The 16,528-nt window shown below is 40.3% G+C and overlaps 3 protein-coding genes across 3 annotated transcripts in view; 2 read left to right on the top strand and 1 right to left on the bottom strand.

The window, feature by feature from the left end:
- Positions 1–16,528, bottom strand: part of LOC135335843 (uncharacterized) — a gene marked incomplete in the record, with an annotated part of 743,773 nt that overhangs the window by 116,160 nt on the left and 611,085 nt on the right.
- Positions 1,988–16,528, top strand: part of LOC135336293 (uncharacterized) — an 18,287-nt gene continuing 3,746 nt past the window's right edge. Inside the window, exons 1-4 of the mRNA XM_064532055.1 lie at positions 1,988–2,175; positions 2,463–2,672; positions 3,161–3,766; positions 3,916–4,335. Of these exons, the coding sequence (XP_064388125.1) occupies positions 1,998–2,175; positions 2,463–2,672; positions 3,161–3,766; positions 3,916–4,274 (1,353 nt within the window). The 5' untranslated portion in view covers positions 1,988–1,997 and the 3' untranslated portion in view covers positions 4,275–4,335. The remainder of the gene's footprint in view (positions 2,176–2,462; positions 2,673–3,160; positions 3,767–3,915; positions 4,336–16,528) is intronic.
- Positions 10,958–16,528, top strand: part of LOC135336294 (uncharacterized) — a 9,356-nt gene continuing 3,785 nt past the window's right edge. Inside the window, exons 1-7 of the mRNA XM_064532056.1 lie at positions 10,958–11,135; positions 11,191–11,415; positions 11,475–11,729; positions 11,921–12,142; positions 12,228–12,451; positions 14,974–15,165; positions 15,492–15,677. Coding sequence (XP_064388126.1) covers positions 15,644–15,677 — 34 coding nt within the window. The 5' untranslated portion in view covers positions 10,958–11,135; positions 11,191–11,415; positions 11,475–11,729; ... (2 more) ...; positions 14,974–15,165; positions 15,492–15,643. The remainder of the gene's footprint in view (positions 11,136–11,190; positions 11,416–11,474; positions 11,730–11,920; positions 12,143–12,227; positions 12,452–14,973; positions 15,166–15,491; positions 15,678–16,528) is intronic.

Raw genomic sequence — 16,528 nt, 5'->3', positions numbered from 1 at the left:
GAAGCGAATTAGAAATGTGGTAGAACAGTCTCCAACAGAGCTAGAGATTAGTAAGCCCTAGCACTAACAGTGGGGCCAAACGCTAGTCGTTTGCTCATGCAGACTCAGTTTCTATAAATAGAGCCACATGATTTTAACTCCTGGATCTCTTCTCTCAAGCTAGTTTGTCTAGGGCACGATAGTTCAATCGATTTAAGATAAAGCTATGTATGGTGTATAAACTCAGGGGTGTGAAAAAAGCTGAAAGCAGAGCTCATGCGGAGCAATGCCATTACAACACCATTTGGAAACATGGGAAAAATTGCAAACTTCACAGACGCATAAAATGCAAAGCATGCGCAAGTACAGGCAGAGATAATAAAAATGTTACATTTCATGCACGCTTGGCACATGCATGCATTTTATAAAATTAACTTTCTCAGAGCCTAACGTACCGATGCACACAGGAGGCAGGCGATTCCATCTCCCTCCGAGTACACACTCTCGAGTCTCAAATCCGGACAGACGGTAACCATCATTACAGGTGTAAGTAGCAATTGTACCCACATCAAAATCAGCAGTCATATCAGGACCATATGTAATAGATCCGTTTGAAATGGATAGTGGTGGACATACCTCCACTGTAAAGGAGAATAATCTATGTATGAAGGAGAATAATTTTGCAGAAAAGATTGGGCAACACACGCAGATAACATACAACAAGAGGATTTTGGGGAAGGTAGCAAGTGTATAATCCACTCAAACGCACAAAGCAACACCAATATCCCAATTAACCCTTATACCGCAAACATGAACAGATAAAACAAGAGAGAGTGGAAATTGCACGTACACTGGTTTTTTTGCTGGCTTGAGCAAGGAAACGACCACCAATAAACGATGCCGCCCCCATCGATATTCACAATAATAATTACTAGGTATTAATTAACGCATGACAGGCATAATTATAGTCACCAATTTGTAACTGATAGAAATGCGCATTAGTGCACCAAAATGTGCTGCCACGCCCACTTCCAGTCCCGGTGGTTGTCGGGTTTTCAGTATAATTATCTGGTAAGCCTGGTCAAAGATTTGGAAGTGATGCTCTCTCTCAACATTCACAACCATATATTCGAAAATTGTGCATCCTCAAAAAATACTTGCTATTTCAAACGGATCTATTACATATGGTCCTGATATGACTGTTGATTTTGATGTGGGTACAATTGCTACTCACACCTGTAATGATGGTTACCGTCTGTCCGGATTTGAGACTCGAGAGTGTGTACTCGGAGGGAGATGAAATCGCCTGCCTCCTGTGTGCCTCGGTACGTTAGGCTCTGAGAAAGTTAATTTTAAAATGCATGCATGTGCCAAGCGTGCATGAAACGTAACATTTTTATTATCTCTGCCTGTACTTGCGCATGCTTTGCATTTTATGCGTCTGTGAAGTTTGCAATGTGCTAGCCGATCGTTGTTCATGCTATATTCTCGCCACAATTTGTGTTAAGGTATCAACTCGTGTTGCACAATTCTTTATGTGTATAATTTCACCATATTTATACACAACTCCTTTACAGCGCGATGTCCAGCACTGCAACCCATTCCAAACGGAGTTCTTACATATGGTCCTACTTTTACTCCTAGTTCTGCTGCTTATTTTGATCAGGGAACACTGGCTTTATATACCTGTAACGCTGGTTTCATACTGGTTGGATCTGAGAGTCAACTGTGTTTAGCCGGAGGGATATGGTCTGGCCAGCCTCCTGTGTGCCAACGTAAGATTATTTTTATTTTTATGATCGGGAAAGCAAATAATTACTGGTGAATAAGTGCATGATCATTGTTACAGTAGAGTCAGAGTTATAATTATAGTGTTGTGAATTGTCAGGATACATTAATTTTACAAAACAAATTATTTGAAATATATACATTTCTCTGTTAGGCTTAGCAATGATGCTGTGTATCAAGTATTCTTTACTATTCTTTCCCTAACAGCAATTGGGTGTCCTCCGCTTCCCATGTTTCCAAATGGAATGATCACATACTCTTCGGGGCCTCTCCTAACTTTCCCCGTGGGTACCGAGGCTGTTTATCAGTGCAATGCACCCGAGGGTTATTGTCTCCCAGCTGGTGCTACGTTGAGGGAGTGTCAGCCTTCAGGCACATGGTCTGGAGCTGCACCAGAGCCGTGTGGAAGTAAGAAACAGGCTATATATGACAAGGGCTTTGCCTATAATTATTAAAGAGAAGTGTGTATAAATGATAGCCTGAGAGTTATAAAAAGTTCCACTTACTGGAGTATATATATAATATATACACACTGAAATCAGTGAAAAGTTGGTACATAATTGCAGATCAACTATCTACAGCACTTTTTAATAGACAGAGTGCACAGCATTTAACTTTATAATGTTGATAATCACTGTAACTGAAAGACATTGTGTACTATTTCTGTATTACTTGATTGTTCTCTGATTATATAGGAATTACCTGTGAGATCCTGGAGATAATAAATGGAGAGGTAGTTTATTCTGATGAACCCCAAATACAAGATGGTACCACGGCTAATCAAACGTGCCGAGAAGGATTTGTACTAACAGGATCAAGAGTTCGGACATGTATTGGCGTTTCTCAAACACCTGTCATTTGTGGAGAATTCATGGGAAATTGGACTGGATCAGCTGGGATGTGCGGTGAGCAAACTGTAGTCACCCTTGAGCAGACTCCAACTATCAATCATATTTGTTCATGATAATTATTAGCCGAAGTTGATATTGTTCAAACAGTACATGTACATATAAAGATGGTATGGCTAACACTGGTCGAGACCCGACTGCATTATATATAGAGCTAAGGTCACCTGCTAACACAGGTCCAAACACATACTATGCATTTCCGGAAAGTGCATGGGACTTGTGAACTTGTCTTCATTATAGATCTATAGAGTGGCCTGCTTATACATAGGCTAAGGTTTATACAGGATAGAGCCATAATTATGATTGTAATTATACTCGATACTAGTATGTCATAATTTTAATAATTATAGTCTCACAGTTGTATAACTAGTCCAAAGCTTGGAGAATGCATCATGCACTGTTAGTATGATTGATGTACAGGCACATTAGATAGCTGTACAGGCACATTAGATAGCTGGTCATAAATTGTTGTTTTTGTTCTTCAGTTGGTGATTTTGTGATTGTGAATGATACGGCTATTGGAGATCCCCTTATGACTGTACCTCTCAACATTGCTGACAAGACATCTTTCTTTGAAGCCAGCATCAACAATAATATAGGCCCCAACGATATCATAAATCTATGCTATGAGCTTCACGGTCGCAGAGATGCTTTCGTTAACCTTGTGAGTGATGAATGCATTAGCGTGAATGCACATTACGAGCTAGTACAACCCAACGAACCACGAGAAGACATAAATATCATCGATAATATTCACGTGCGAGCCACAGATAATGTAGGAGGGTGTAGGAACATTGGAGTTGCCCTGAACGAAGGTGGTGTGTGCACTGCAAGTGTTGATGGAGCAAATATTGCTGATATGTATCAGGCAAATGGGATCAGCATTCGAAGGTATACTAATCGCGTTCGTATCATGGTCCCAAATTGCGAAGATGTCAATCTGGTGATGTGGGTATTCTGTCGTCAGAGTACATTCTGGAGCACATTCCGTACTGACAACAATGGAGCAGAGCTGACGTTTCAAGCTGACATGATTAAGTTCGTGATAGCAAGAGGTTTTAATCTACGAGAATCATCACACGGAATAATTGGTGAGTTCTATGTGTGACAATAATATTAATTCCCAGTTATAATGACCCTTCTATCTTATCTAAGGCTATAATTATAATACAACATGCAGTATTATAAATAATTATGTTTACCATGCATTGCCTAAATTGACTCTTCTACTACACTACAGGCCAGTTTTGGAACATCCCAATCCTCGTGGAGCCATTCACAGGTTCCATTCGATCATCCGCATCCACTGACAATCTTTACCAAGTTACGATTCAACATCCCAATGAGAGGCGCGAATTCACTGCTTGGCTGTACCGTCTCACCTGGGAATACCGACAGGAATATTGCCTCTATGCTGGGAATCAACAAGCTGGGTCCGTGCACGAGGTTGTTAGTCCTAACGACCCTGTGATTGAGGGCACGTATGCAGACTATATCGTGGACACAGCCTATGGTACTGATTTTGCTTTTACTCACTTTAACGAGGGAAGATGCAACTCCGTGGTTACTGGGTCCGGTGAGAGTGTTACTTTGAACTAACACAACTAACAGTTAATGTATAGTGTAGATATAAAGATACTTTATCCTACTATTATACTAATAATTATATAGTTTAGTAGCTATTCCTTTTTGTGTGTTAATTTGTGTGTGTGTGTTTTGTAAGAGAGAAGTTTGACTACTAGTCTTAATTGTTATGTGATCTGTGTTGATCACTTCTGTGCATGACAAATTAGTGTTCTATAATAAGAAGTTTCTACGTGATTTGGAAGCCCAAAAGGGCTTGTTTTAGTATCCCGGCCGTGATGTAATCCTAAAACAGTATCTAAGCCGTTATTTACAGTAACCATGGACCATAGATTTGACTATAATAAGTAATGGTTAGATCATGGGCGTGCGTGCAGTATCTTTATACCACACTTACACATTACCACAAATTGATCTCATTGGTCAACAGTTGTTACGATAAACATACAGCCCCAGGCATGCACAGATTTCAAGGTGTTTTTCATTTGCCAGCATGCACCTCTTATTGTTGCAGGAATTAAGGTGTGCCAGGAGATAGTCACTGAATCAAACAAGCTAGTGTTGCAATCATACAATGTGCAGTGTTGCAGGTAAACTAGCTAGTGTGTGTGTGTGTGTGTGTGTGTGTGTGTGTGTGTGCAGTATGATATTGTGCAGGTATAGTGGTCTGTTTTGGGCTGGGCAGTGGTACCATTCATATCGTAATCTGAGAGTACATAATTATATTAATGTACCTGTTTCATTTCGAGTGAATTACTTTTTGAGCCAAAAATCAGCACTTAGCTATCTCTTTTTTGGGTCATTCCATATCAATTCAAAATGTGACGTCTTCAGAATTGCACGAAACTTGGTAATGTATGAGGAAGAATGGTATCTCAGAAAAAATTTTGGGTTTGTAAACAATAATTAATTTTATGGCTTCTGAGATTGAGTTAATAAAAAAATGCAGATATTCCCCACTTTTAGAAACTGGCTGCTGTTAGTTAAAACTGTAACTTTCTAACCATTAATATTCAAGACTAAGAATGTATATCATCTTTTTGCCTAAGAAATTCCGCATCATTTGGTATATCCCGGGGGGGGTTCCGTCCTTAGGATAAATCCTCCCCCCGGAGTTTCTGTCCTAGGACAAAAGCTCCTACCCCAGGACCAGAGCTCCCCCATTCTGCGGTGCAGGTGAAAGTCAGTCCACAGGTAATCTGAGAGGACTAGTCTAGGCTACGAAGTAAACAGCCATAGACAAAGCCTAACTAGATGCAATAGATGCTGTATCTATTATGTTATAGATCTCAATACTCAATATATACAACAATGCAAGAGAAAGAAGTACAATAAATATAACCAAAAGTGCACAAATCATAAAGTGATGCAACCAGAACAAAACCAATTACCTATTGGTTCTTTGCGAATTTTGGCACAGCGATAGTGATACCACTCACTACATTTGTCACACATGACCATATCCTCAAAAGAGTCCGGTCTCTTGCACATGCAGTATATTGTAATGGCAATGGTTTGTGGTGTTGGTCTTTTGGGCATCACTTTCTTTGTGCGAGGGAACCGTGAGAGTTTGCCCTTCTCAAAGCACTTAATGAGATGTGCTCTCATTTTGGCCTCATCAAACACTAGAGAATCCACATTATCGTTCATAGCAGCGTGATATGCAGCAGCAATACTAAATAGTCCGCAGTTGTTAGCACCCTCTTGCTGCTGGAGAGCCACCACAGAAATCAACAGCCCATTGCATTGAATTAATGGGCTATACACTTGTGCTATCTGGAGCTCAGTACTTGGGGAAAGCGTTCCATTGAAGCAGCTGTCGTACAAATACAGTTCACCCTTAAACAGAGAAGTGGCAATCCAGTGCTGTCGTTCTTCAACAAAGAAGATTTGCACAGCTGCACGTGTACAAGTAAAGTTATCATAATTACATAAACGTTGTCTTACCTGGGCCTTGATTATTGGAAACTGGTGGAAATGCCTTTAATTGGGCCAAGAGAGTATTATAGCAGCCTTCAAACTTAAGGAATTGCATCGATAATAACTGGTGGGCTGCACGCATATATGCTTGTCGGAGAGCATACCACCTATTGCACTCAACACACTTGTTTGTCAAAGAGGTTTAGATCTAGGGTCTTCAGCCACATCGTTCCCTATAATCATATACACAGAAGTCTAAGAATTGTACAAGATATATACACAGCTTATACAGAATATTCTACCAAGAAAATAGACATGTTATGATAATTATATATTATTACCTGACTCTTTTGTTTCTTCCTAGGAGGTGACTTGCAAGGATCTTTTGTGTCAAGAGGACGCTTATCACGCTTATCTTGCTTTTGAGAGGGTAGGTCAGGCTTTTGAGAGGGTAGGTCAGGTTTTTGAGAGGGTACATCAGGCTTTTGAGAGGGTACATCAGGCTTTTGAGAGGGTAGGTCAGGCTTTTGAAAGGGTACATCAGGCTTTTGAAAGGGTATATCAGGCTTTTGAGAGGGTACATCAGGCTTTTGAGAGGGTATATCAGGCTTTTGAGAGGGTAGGTCAGGCTTTTGAGAGGGTAGGTCAGGATTTTGAGAGGGTACGTCAGGCATTCGTTTATTCTTAGGAGGTGATTTGACTGGAGAAGAGTGGTTGTCTTCAGAGCCAGGAAGAGTGTTTTCTTCATCGTTGGTTTCTGTAAAATGTTTTAAGCATAATTATATAGCAAGGAACACGACAGAAGGAGGTTATTGCTAGCCACACTTTACCTGGAGAGTAGTATTCCTTTAGCAGTACCCCATTGTAACACTTTTTCAATACTTTGCCGCTCCCAGACTGCAACTCGTATCTACCCTTGTCAAGGATCTTATGGACAATATATGGACCTTTCCAGGTGCAGTCCATTTTCCCTCCCATTCGATGAGAATTGGCCATATTCTTTAGCATGACACTGCTGCCAACTGGATAACTCTACGACAAAAATGGAAAAAAATAAGCTAAAGTTTGCTATATAAAATAATACCTTCAAAGAGTTATGCTTGTTGTCATACTGCTGCTTCTGTTTTTGCTGTGCAGCAGCAATGTTCTCCTTGGCATTGAGGTGACAGCGGTCACGAATTTCCATCAACCTTTGGAGAATTCCATCCATGTCTTCTCCGTCTTCTTCATTTTCAGTCTCCTCTCCACTTAATTGGTCAGCATCTCCTCTATCTTCTATAGCGTCGGCACCATCTCGTTGATCCATATCAAAAGTAACAGCTTTCCGCGGGTGGCGATTGAACATTAGGAAAAAGGGTGTGTACTTTGATGACGCCTACAATCAAAAAATAACATATGCATGCATGATATAATAATTAAAATTTTACCTGTTTTGATATGCGATAGGCATAAAGAGCAGCAGAGAGATGCTGATCCCAGTCATCAGTACTAGAATCGATTACCTTCTTGAGAGTGTTCACTAGAGTCTGGTTGAAGTGTTCATCAAGGCCATTTGTTTGTGGGTGGTAAGCACTTGATACGCAGTGCTGTATGTCAGTCAACTGAAAAAATCGGGTGTTGATTTCGTTGACAAACTCTCTTCCTTGGTCTGATTGAATCACTTTTGGCCACCCATGCCTGCAAAATGTGTCAAACAGAAATTTTGCTACACCTTCTGCTGATTTTGATGGGAGTGGGGCAGCCTCAGGCCACTTAGAGAAATAGTCTGAAAGGGTGATAATGTACTTGTTTCCAGAGCTTGTTTCAGGTAGAGGTCCTACCAAGTCAATACCAACTCTTTACCAGACCTTTGTCACAGGGATGGGGTGTAGTTCTGCTCTGGGCTTCTGCAGTTGGTGATTCGTTCGTTGGCATTTGTCGCAGTGCTTGCAGAGCTGTATGACGTCAGCATGTAGGCCTTTCCAGTAGAAATCCTGAGCAACCTACATGCATGAAACAGATTATAATTATACTTTATAAGATATGATTATAAATATACCTTTCCATAGGTCTTGTCTCTCCCAAAATGCATCCCATCCAGTCCACCGTGGCACATGTTTAGTATCCTGCTTTTCTCCTCTTGCTTCACCACAACTCTTCTCATTCTATGCATGCCAGTGCTGTCCTTCTCAGGCAGGTATAAGCATTGTTGCTGCAGAGCATATCTTTGAGCTTTGTCTCTTATACTTCTCTTGTCATTAGTGGAAAGCCCGTCTCTGTATTTCTTCTGGCCAGCATTGCTGGCAGCAGTCTTGTACAGCAGTATGTCCTCATACTCTTGTTGAGTAGCCATTCTGATTGCTAACAGTCTATACATTTCGCATGCAAGCGCACACTTATTATACTAAAGCCTTGACAGGTTTTGACAGGGTACATGTACCCGGATGATATATCCTGGGGGCGGGGATTCTGTCCTAGGACGAAACCACCGGGGGGGAGGCATTGTCCTAAGACCGCAGGCTCCGGGGGAGAAACTGTCGCCCGGAGGTTCTATCCTATGACACCGGTCCATGACACACACACACACACACACAGACAAAATTGCAACGTCCATCACTAGGAAGGGACTTGCTTCGCTCGCCCCAATAAGTGGGGAGACTTACAGATGTCTAAAAGACAATGTAGAGACTTGTGTCAACTGAGGTTGGTATGAAAGAGTTGTTAAAAGCAACAGCACTTAACTGTGGTACATTGGGGGGATGGATGATAGAACACTGAGTTACTGAAACGTGCTAGGGTGTAATGCACCTATCAATGGGAAGCCCAACCTGCCCCAGTACGGGCATAATTATATGTGGGGATTTGATCAGAAGCAGGGCAATTATTGATTTGCGCAATAACTATATTGCCAGGTACTAGCTGATCATTGCACTTATTGACATCGAGGTTGCCCCATGCAGATCGATGTGAATTATGTATGTTTCAAATCCCCACCTATGCCCCGAGGACCTATATGCCCGTACTGGGGGAGGTGGGGCTTGCCATCGATAGGCCGGTGCAAAAGTGTCATAAATAACAATAATAGATAATTACATGTGCATGTATATACATAATTATATACATCATGAAATGAAGCCTGTGTTATATACTGGGTATAATTATATAAAAGGGGACACCGTATAAGGTGCTGAGTACAGATACATTACCCGCTAGAACGGACAACAATTCCCAATCCCAATAAACCACCGGAGATAATGAGAACTTGTGTCAACTGAGGGTTTGCTATCAAAGAGATATTGTTAAGCAACAGCACATCATTATGGCTCTGGTTGAGGGGTGGATGCATGGTAGGGTGCTATATAGATTGGTTGAATGTTTTAACTGTATAAATAATTATTGTGAAACATGCTTGAGTGTAAGCATTACATAGGGTTATAGGGTCAACACTGATATAAAAGCACTGTGATATACATGCATGCAGTGTGATAATATACTGCATGTCATCGTATAGGGGGTAATTTTGTCATATGAACTACCCATCGTTTTAAATATTTGTACAGCTCAGAATATATAGTGATGATGAATCTATTGCGATAGAATATTTTCAAAATAACCTGCTATACAGTATATACATGCAGTGCTATAGTATACAATCCCTCATGCACTATAGGAGGGACAACAATTTCCTTATAATAGGGTCATAATTATTATAATTCAACTTAACATGTTTTTTTGGTGGACTGGTGTAGACCTAAACAGTAGTCTTTGAATGTACAGCTCTCCTCCATACACTGTTTGCATCCTGTGCAATAATTATTATTATTATGCTTCCTGTCCTGCTGTGTTCAATGTCACAATAATTATATATGTACACACCCACTTTACAGACCATCAGGCTCATCTCATTTCATTTTTGTGGTTATGTATATAGAGTTTCCTGTCACTTACTGCTATAAAACTTGCAACACTGATAGAACTAGTGTTCAAGCTGGCGCTGTGCTAATGCCTCTCGCCATGTTTTTGCTTTCGCTGAAAAGTATTAGAGTGTTATATTAGTTTCTATAATGAATATTAAAGTTAGCTTATCTATATAAAGTCACTGAGAAGAAAAGACTTATTTACATGCATCTATTGCTGTATTATGTGGCTTACCAGGACCTCAAGAAAGAAGAAAATTGATTCTTCCAGGATCTGTGTAGTTCAGTGTATATAATATCTAAGAAGAAAAGACCTGTGTACATGCATATTGTTATCTATATTGTTATATGGTAGTGTTTTGTGGCTTACCAGGCCTTCAAGACAAAGATGATTCTGCCAGGAGGATCTGGATCTGGATCTTGGATATTATTTCTCACACATGGGGAATGAGCGCGCATGCGCATTACATCCACAGGAATAATTAAAGGGTGTGTCCAAAGAGATCAATTTTCACAAATGGCTACTGCTAGCTAGCTAGCTGTTTTAACAGATATTTTCTGAGTATTGTAGCTAACAAAAAGCTAGCGCTTTAGTGCAAGGCCAACTCATATGTTGAATAGAAAGTTTGTGCGGACAGATGATGCTATGAAAGATTCTGAAGAGACTGCAACAGCCTTCAATGTGAGTCAAACTAGCCATAACTCGAGAAAGAAGCTTTAGTTTGCTAATCCACGAATCAAAATCCAAGAGAACGTGGCTAGAAGCCTATAGAAGCTGTTAGCTTTCGTCGCATTGCAACCGTTGAGCAGTTACAGCTGGAACAGACACACACACAGACACACACACACACACACAGTCAGCTCAGCTTTACCGTATCCCTCGTGCGGCTACGCCTCGAGGCATAATAAGATCAGTTCAGCTGAGGCTCTCTCTTTGAAAGAGAATATACAACCTGTTGTATATTCTTTGCATTGTTGGAAGCCATGGCCAAATTTCTGCATCTCAAATTTCCTGCGATTTTCCTTGTGCTCTTAGCAGCTTACAATCATCAATGTCAAGGTAAGAGTACATGTTTTACTTCTGCATGATAATGGATTTTGTTTTCCCAACACAGCTCAATGCCCCAGGTTAACGCCATCTAATCCAGACTTTGGTTTAACTATTTCGTACGATCCTGATGCGCCTGTGCTGAGACAATTCACTACAGCCACGTATTCTGACTGCGATGGCGAAAGCGGCTTTGGAAACTTTGGAAACTCAGGAAGTCGTACAAGAGTATGTAATTTCAATCCAGTCACTCTACAACCATTTTGGACAGGAGAGGAGCCAACGTGTAGAGGTACGATGCTTTACCCATTATAGCTATTATTTATTATGCATGAATCATCAATTATGCAGTTCTGCTGTGTGAGGCCGACGTTTTGGAAGAACTATTCCCGCCGGCCATCTTTAACATAGAATACAGTACTAATATTGTACGGACAAACGAAGACCCCCCTGCCAGTGGATATAGTGGTGGTACCCGTGCTGAGTATACCTGTAGTCTTCCAATGTTTGGCGTATCTGGACAGTCATTTGATCTTTGCCAACAAAATTTAGAATTTGGTGTACTAATTAGCGTTAATTGGGACATCCGGAATCGAACTTGTGAAAGTAAGTGATCAAATGTTTATTGTGACTGTCATAATAATAATTATGGCTAAATCTATGCTAAAACAGTAGTAATATTATTTTCATGCAGTTGCTAGGCCCTTGCTTACTGCCATAATTCCCTAGAACCATAGTATAGCTATAACTTACATATACAAATTATTATGCATAATAAATTCTCTTTCTATATTCAGGACAATGTCCTCTACTCAACGATGGTGCGGATTTAAACTTCAGAGGCTTGTCAGGTGGTATTTCATATGATCCTGTGTCGAGAGTTCCGGGCACCATTGCAACATATCAGTGCCTTAATAGTTTTGCTTTCATTCCAAATGGTACCTTGCAAAGGGAATGCATTGCAAATCCTTCGATTTCCGACACTCCATTTTGGACCGATCCAGAACCAAATTGCATACGTAAGTGTATAATTATATATAGGTATAACATCGTTCTTTTATCAGTGTTAAATTTGCACTATATATACCTATGTGTAATTTGCAGCAATTTGTCAAGATCACCCTCCTCTGGAAAATGGAGTTATCACATATGATCCCGACGAGGAGTTCAGATTTATAGGGACTGTTGCCACCTACACATGCAATGAGGGCTTCACATATGTGAGAGTGAATACTAGCGGCATATGTACAACCAGGGTAGTCCAGTTAGGAGGTGGAGAATTTGTGGTTTTTACTGTTTTCTCTCCACCGGCTACTATAGTTGCATTCGTAAGTTGTCAAATACCATAATATGGTTGTGTGCATAGTTCAAGATCATAATAATAATTATATACTGATGAAGCACCCTGTCATCCCACTATACTTATTATAACTGTCATATCAGCAGGGGCACTCATAAAGCAATAATAATATATAGTTTTGTGGAGTAATGTTTAAGGTATAATTTTTGTCTGCTTGGTTGTCAGCTTGTGGACAATGTATTTGTATATAGTTATTCACCCCAACACATAATATCCCTTACAAGGCGATGTCCAGCACTGCCACCCATTCCAAACGGAGCTATTACATAATCCATTCCAAACGGAGCTATTACATAATCCATTCCAAACGGAGCTATTACATAATCCCGTATCACATCTGGTCCAGAATTGCACGTCGTCATTGACAGAGTGCAATTACCTGTCAAGTAATTGCACTCTGTCAATGACAACGTAATAACGGCCACGACCGAAAATATTAATAAAAACTGCTGAGAACTTCATCATACACGATTAGGCCATACTAGCTTAGGTAGGCCAGGAAATATTGAACTGAAGCTTCTATCTATTTATAGGAATTAATGAGCAGAGCGACACGAAGAGAAAAGTTGAAACAGTTGAGTGAGTTGTAGCTTGGTATGATTGGAACAGATCTTTATAGCACAAGGGAGATGTCCGGAATAGTTAGAACAAGCAGGTATGCATGCTAGCTGCATGTGAACTACGTAAGATTCATTAGGCTCTCAGAAAGTTATCATAATTAATTATTGTCTTGCGCTACAACGTCGAAAGTTATGGATTGATAATCGCAGGTGCGCATGTGATATTATCGGGCAAGTGAAACGAATCCCTACACAATGCCGAGGAAGATACGACAGGTCTCATTAGGTCGCTAATGAGGATATCGTTGCATATGACAGTGTTTGCTCACGTGTGACAGCTATGTAGCTCTATGGTAGAAGTGATTATAAGCGAATTAGAAATGTGGTAGAACAGTCTCCAACAGAGCTAGAGATTAGTAAGCCCTAGCACTAACAGTGGGACCAAACGCACATACCCCCCACAGCCTTATTAATTGCTCATGCAGAGTCAGTTTCTATATATAGAGCCACATGATTTTAACTCCTGGATCTCTTCTCTCAAGCTAGTTTGTCTAGGGCAGGATAGTTCAATCAATTTAAGGATAAAGTTAGTGGTGTATGGTGTATAAACTCAGGGGTGTGAGGGTGAACTCAGTTAAAGTTAATTAAATGCCATGGACGTGGTGTTGTAATGGCATTGCTCCGCATGAGCTCTGCCTTCAGCGTTTTTGAGGACGCACAATTTTCAAATGTGAATGTTGAGAGAGAGCATCATTTTTCCAAGTCTTTGACCAGGCTTACCAGATAATTATACTGAAAACTGGACAATCACTGGGACCGGAAGTGGGTGTGGCAGCACATTTTGGCGCACTAATGCGAATTCAGGGCCGTAGCCACCAACTTTAGAGTGGTCAGGTTACAAATCGGTGCGCATAGCGCGGTGACTTTTCCGAGGCCACGCCCACTTCCTGTGTCGTTGGTTACGCCCCTTGTCTACTGACTGTTTAGCTTTAGCCTCAAATCTAGGCCGATTAAAATACGTATTTTAATCGGCCTGGTCTCGAGGCTAGTTTAGCTTTAAAACTTAGCCCTAACACAAAATAATGTTACAGAACAACATCTTGACTCTCATCATGATGAAGAAACAGCAAAGTTTTATTTAGCAAGACCACAGAACTGGTTTGGACTTTCCAAATGATTGCTTGGGGAAAAACAAATGATTAGCTGGATGGTGAGCTTGGTCTGGAAGACTAGGAAGGGATTCTCTCTCACCATAGCAATGATAGCATGCAACACTTATAGACTAATAGTCTTGATCACTTATAAAATTATAGTCCTAGCATGCTTGCATGTTTTGCACTGCAGGAGTTCACTGCACATTATTTTGGTACATTATGTGTTACTGTAATGACGACCATTGCCTATTCACCTCGGAAAAAGTGGTCAGGTTGAAACCTGACTAACCTGACTGGTGGCTACGGCCCTGGAATTATCCAGTTACAAATTAGTGACTTTAATTATGCCTGTCATGTGTTAATTAATACCTAGTAGCTTTATGTAGCTTTGACCGCCAGTGTCAGTCAATATAAATTATGCCGACCTGAGTAGCTAAAATGCTAATTTGTACCTGAACCTGACCCATGACAAAGTTTAGCTATAATATTATATTATGGATAGCGATGGGGGCGGCATCGTTTATTGGTGGTCGTTTCCTTGCTCAAGCTAGCAAAAAAACCAGTGTACGTGCAATTTCCACTCTCTCTTGTTTTATCTGTTCATGTTTGCGGTATAAGGGTTGGGATATTGGTGTTGCTTTGTGCGTTTGAGTGGATTATACCAAAAAATACTTGCTACCTTCCCCAAAATCCTCTTGTTGTATGTTATCTGCGTGTGTTGCCCAATCTTTTGTGCAAATTATTCTCCTTCATACATAGATTATTCTCCTTTACAGTGGAGGTATGTTCACCACTGCCATTCATTCCAAACGGATCTATTACATATGGTCCTGATATGCGGACTGCTGATTTTGATGTGGGTGCAATTGCTACTTACACCTGTAATGATGGTTACCGTCTGTCCGGATTTGAGACTCGAGAGTGTGAAGTCGGAGGGTTATAGAATCGCTTTCCACCTGTGTGCATCGGTACGTTAGGCTCTGAGAAAGTTAATTTTATAATAGCACACCCTCATTTTATAAATTATTTTCCTGCACTTCAACTTCATTTTGATGTCATGTCGAAATTTATGTTGTCTCTGCATGTGCATGCTTTGCATTTTTATGCGTCTGTGAGGGTGAATATGCACACGCAAGTTGTGTGTAATCAAGCCAACCGTTTGCGATGTGCTAGCCGTTCATAATTGATGCAGCTGTATTCTTGCCACTGAACAATGTGTGTATGCATACATGTATTATCAGCTCGTGTTGCTCATGCAGTCTTTTGTGTCATATAAAATGATTCTCCTCTACAGTGCAATGTCCACCACTGGCAACCCTTTCAAACGGAGTTATTACATATGGTCCTGATTTTACTCCTGATTATGATGGGGGAACATTGGCTACTCATAGATGTAATGATGGCTTCCATCTGGTCGGACCTCGAATTCGAACGTGCTTAGGCTCAATGACATGGTCTGATGAGCCTCCTGTGTGTGAACGTAAGACTTTTTGATCTAGGCTCTGGGAAAGCAAACCATTTTATGGTGCACAATAATAATGTCAATAAAGTATTGCTTTATTATGGCGCTCCATTTGTTTCATTATTCAATAGTGAAAAATATTGTCAATGGTGAAATATGTTGACAATGATGTAATGTGATTGTCAATACTTGGGTTACCTATTGTCAATGATTATCCGATTCATTGTCAATAACTATCGTCATGTTTGTCAATAATTGGGTGCCTATTGTCAATAATTATCCGATTCATTGTCAATAAACTATCGTGATGTTGTCAATAATTGGGTTGCCTGTTGTCAATGATTATCTGATTCATTGTGTCAATAATATCGTCATGTTTGTCAATAATTGTTGGAATTATTGTCAATAATTATCATCATTATTGTCAATGATTGCTCAATTTTATTGTCAATAATTATCATCATTATTGTCAATGATTGCTCAATTTTATTGTCAATAATTATCATCATTTATTGTTAATGATTGTTCAAAGTATTGCCAATAATTATTCACCCGTTTTTATTCGATGTCCCTGCTCCATTCCGGAATGGGTCACCATATTTTACTGCGCATGCGCATAAACTACCAAGAGCCACGTGGCAGGAGTTGACTCACTGTACACGTACACAAAAAGACCAGAGATTAAAGACTTACTGCAATTAACTCACGACCTCCCCAGAACACGTACTGCAGGAAGCTTTAGCAAGGGTCTTGAAGTCGAATGGCAGCCAACGAGCAGGAAGCTCAGGTAAAATAACTCTGATATATATAAATTAAATTATACTACACTAGGCCCAGCTAGCTATGTACATATATAGTAAGCTTTCTGC

The sequence above is a fragment of the Halichondria panicea genome, chromosome 5 (assembly GCF_963675165.1).
Source record: "Halichondria panicea chromosome 5, odHalPani1.1, whole genome shotgun sequence".
Lineage (NCBI taxonomy): Eukaryota > Metazoa > Porifera > Demospongiae > Suberitida > Halichondriidae > Halichondria > Halichondria panicea.
This window is presented reverse-complemented; position numbering and strand designations above follow the sequence as displayed.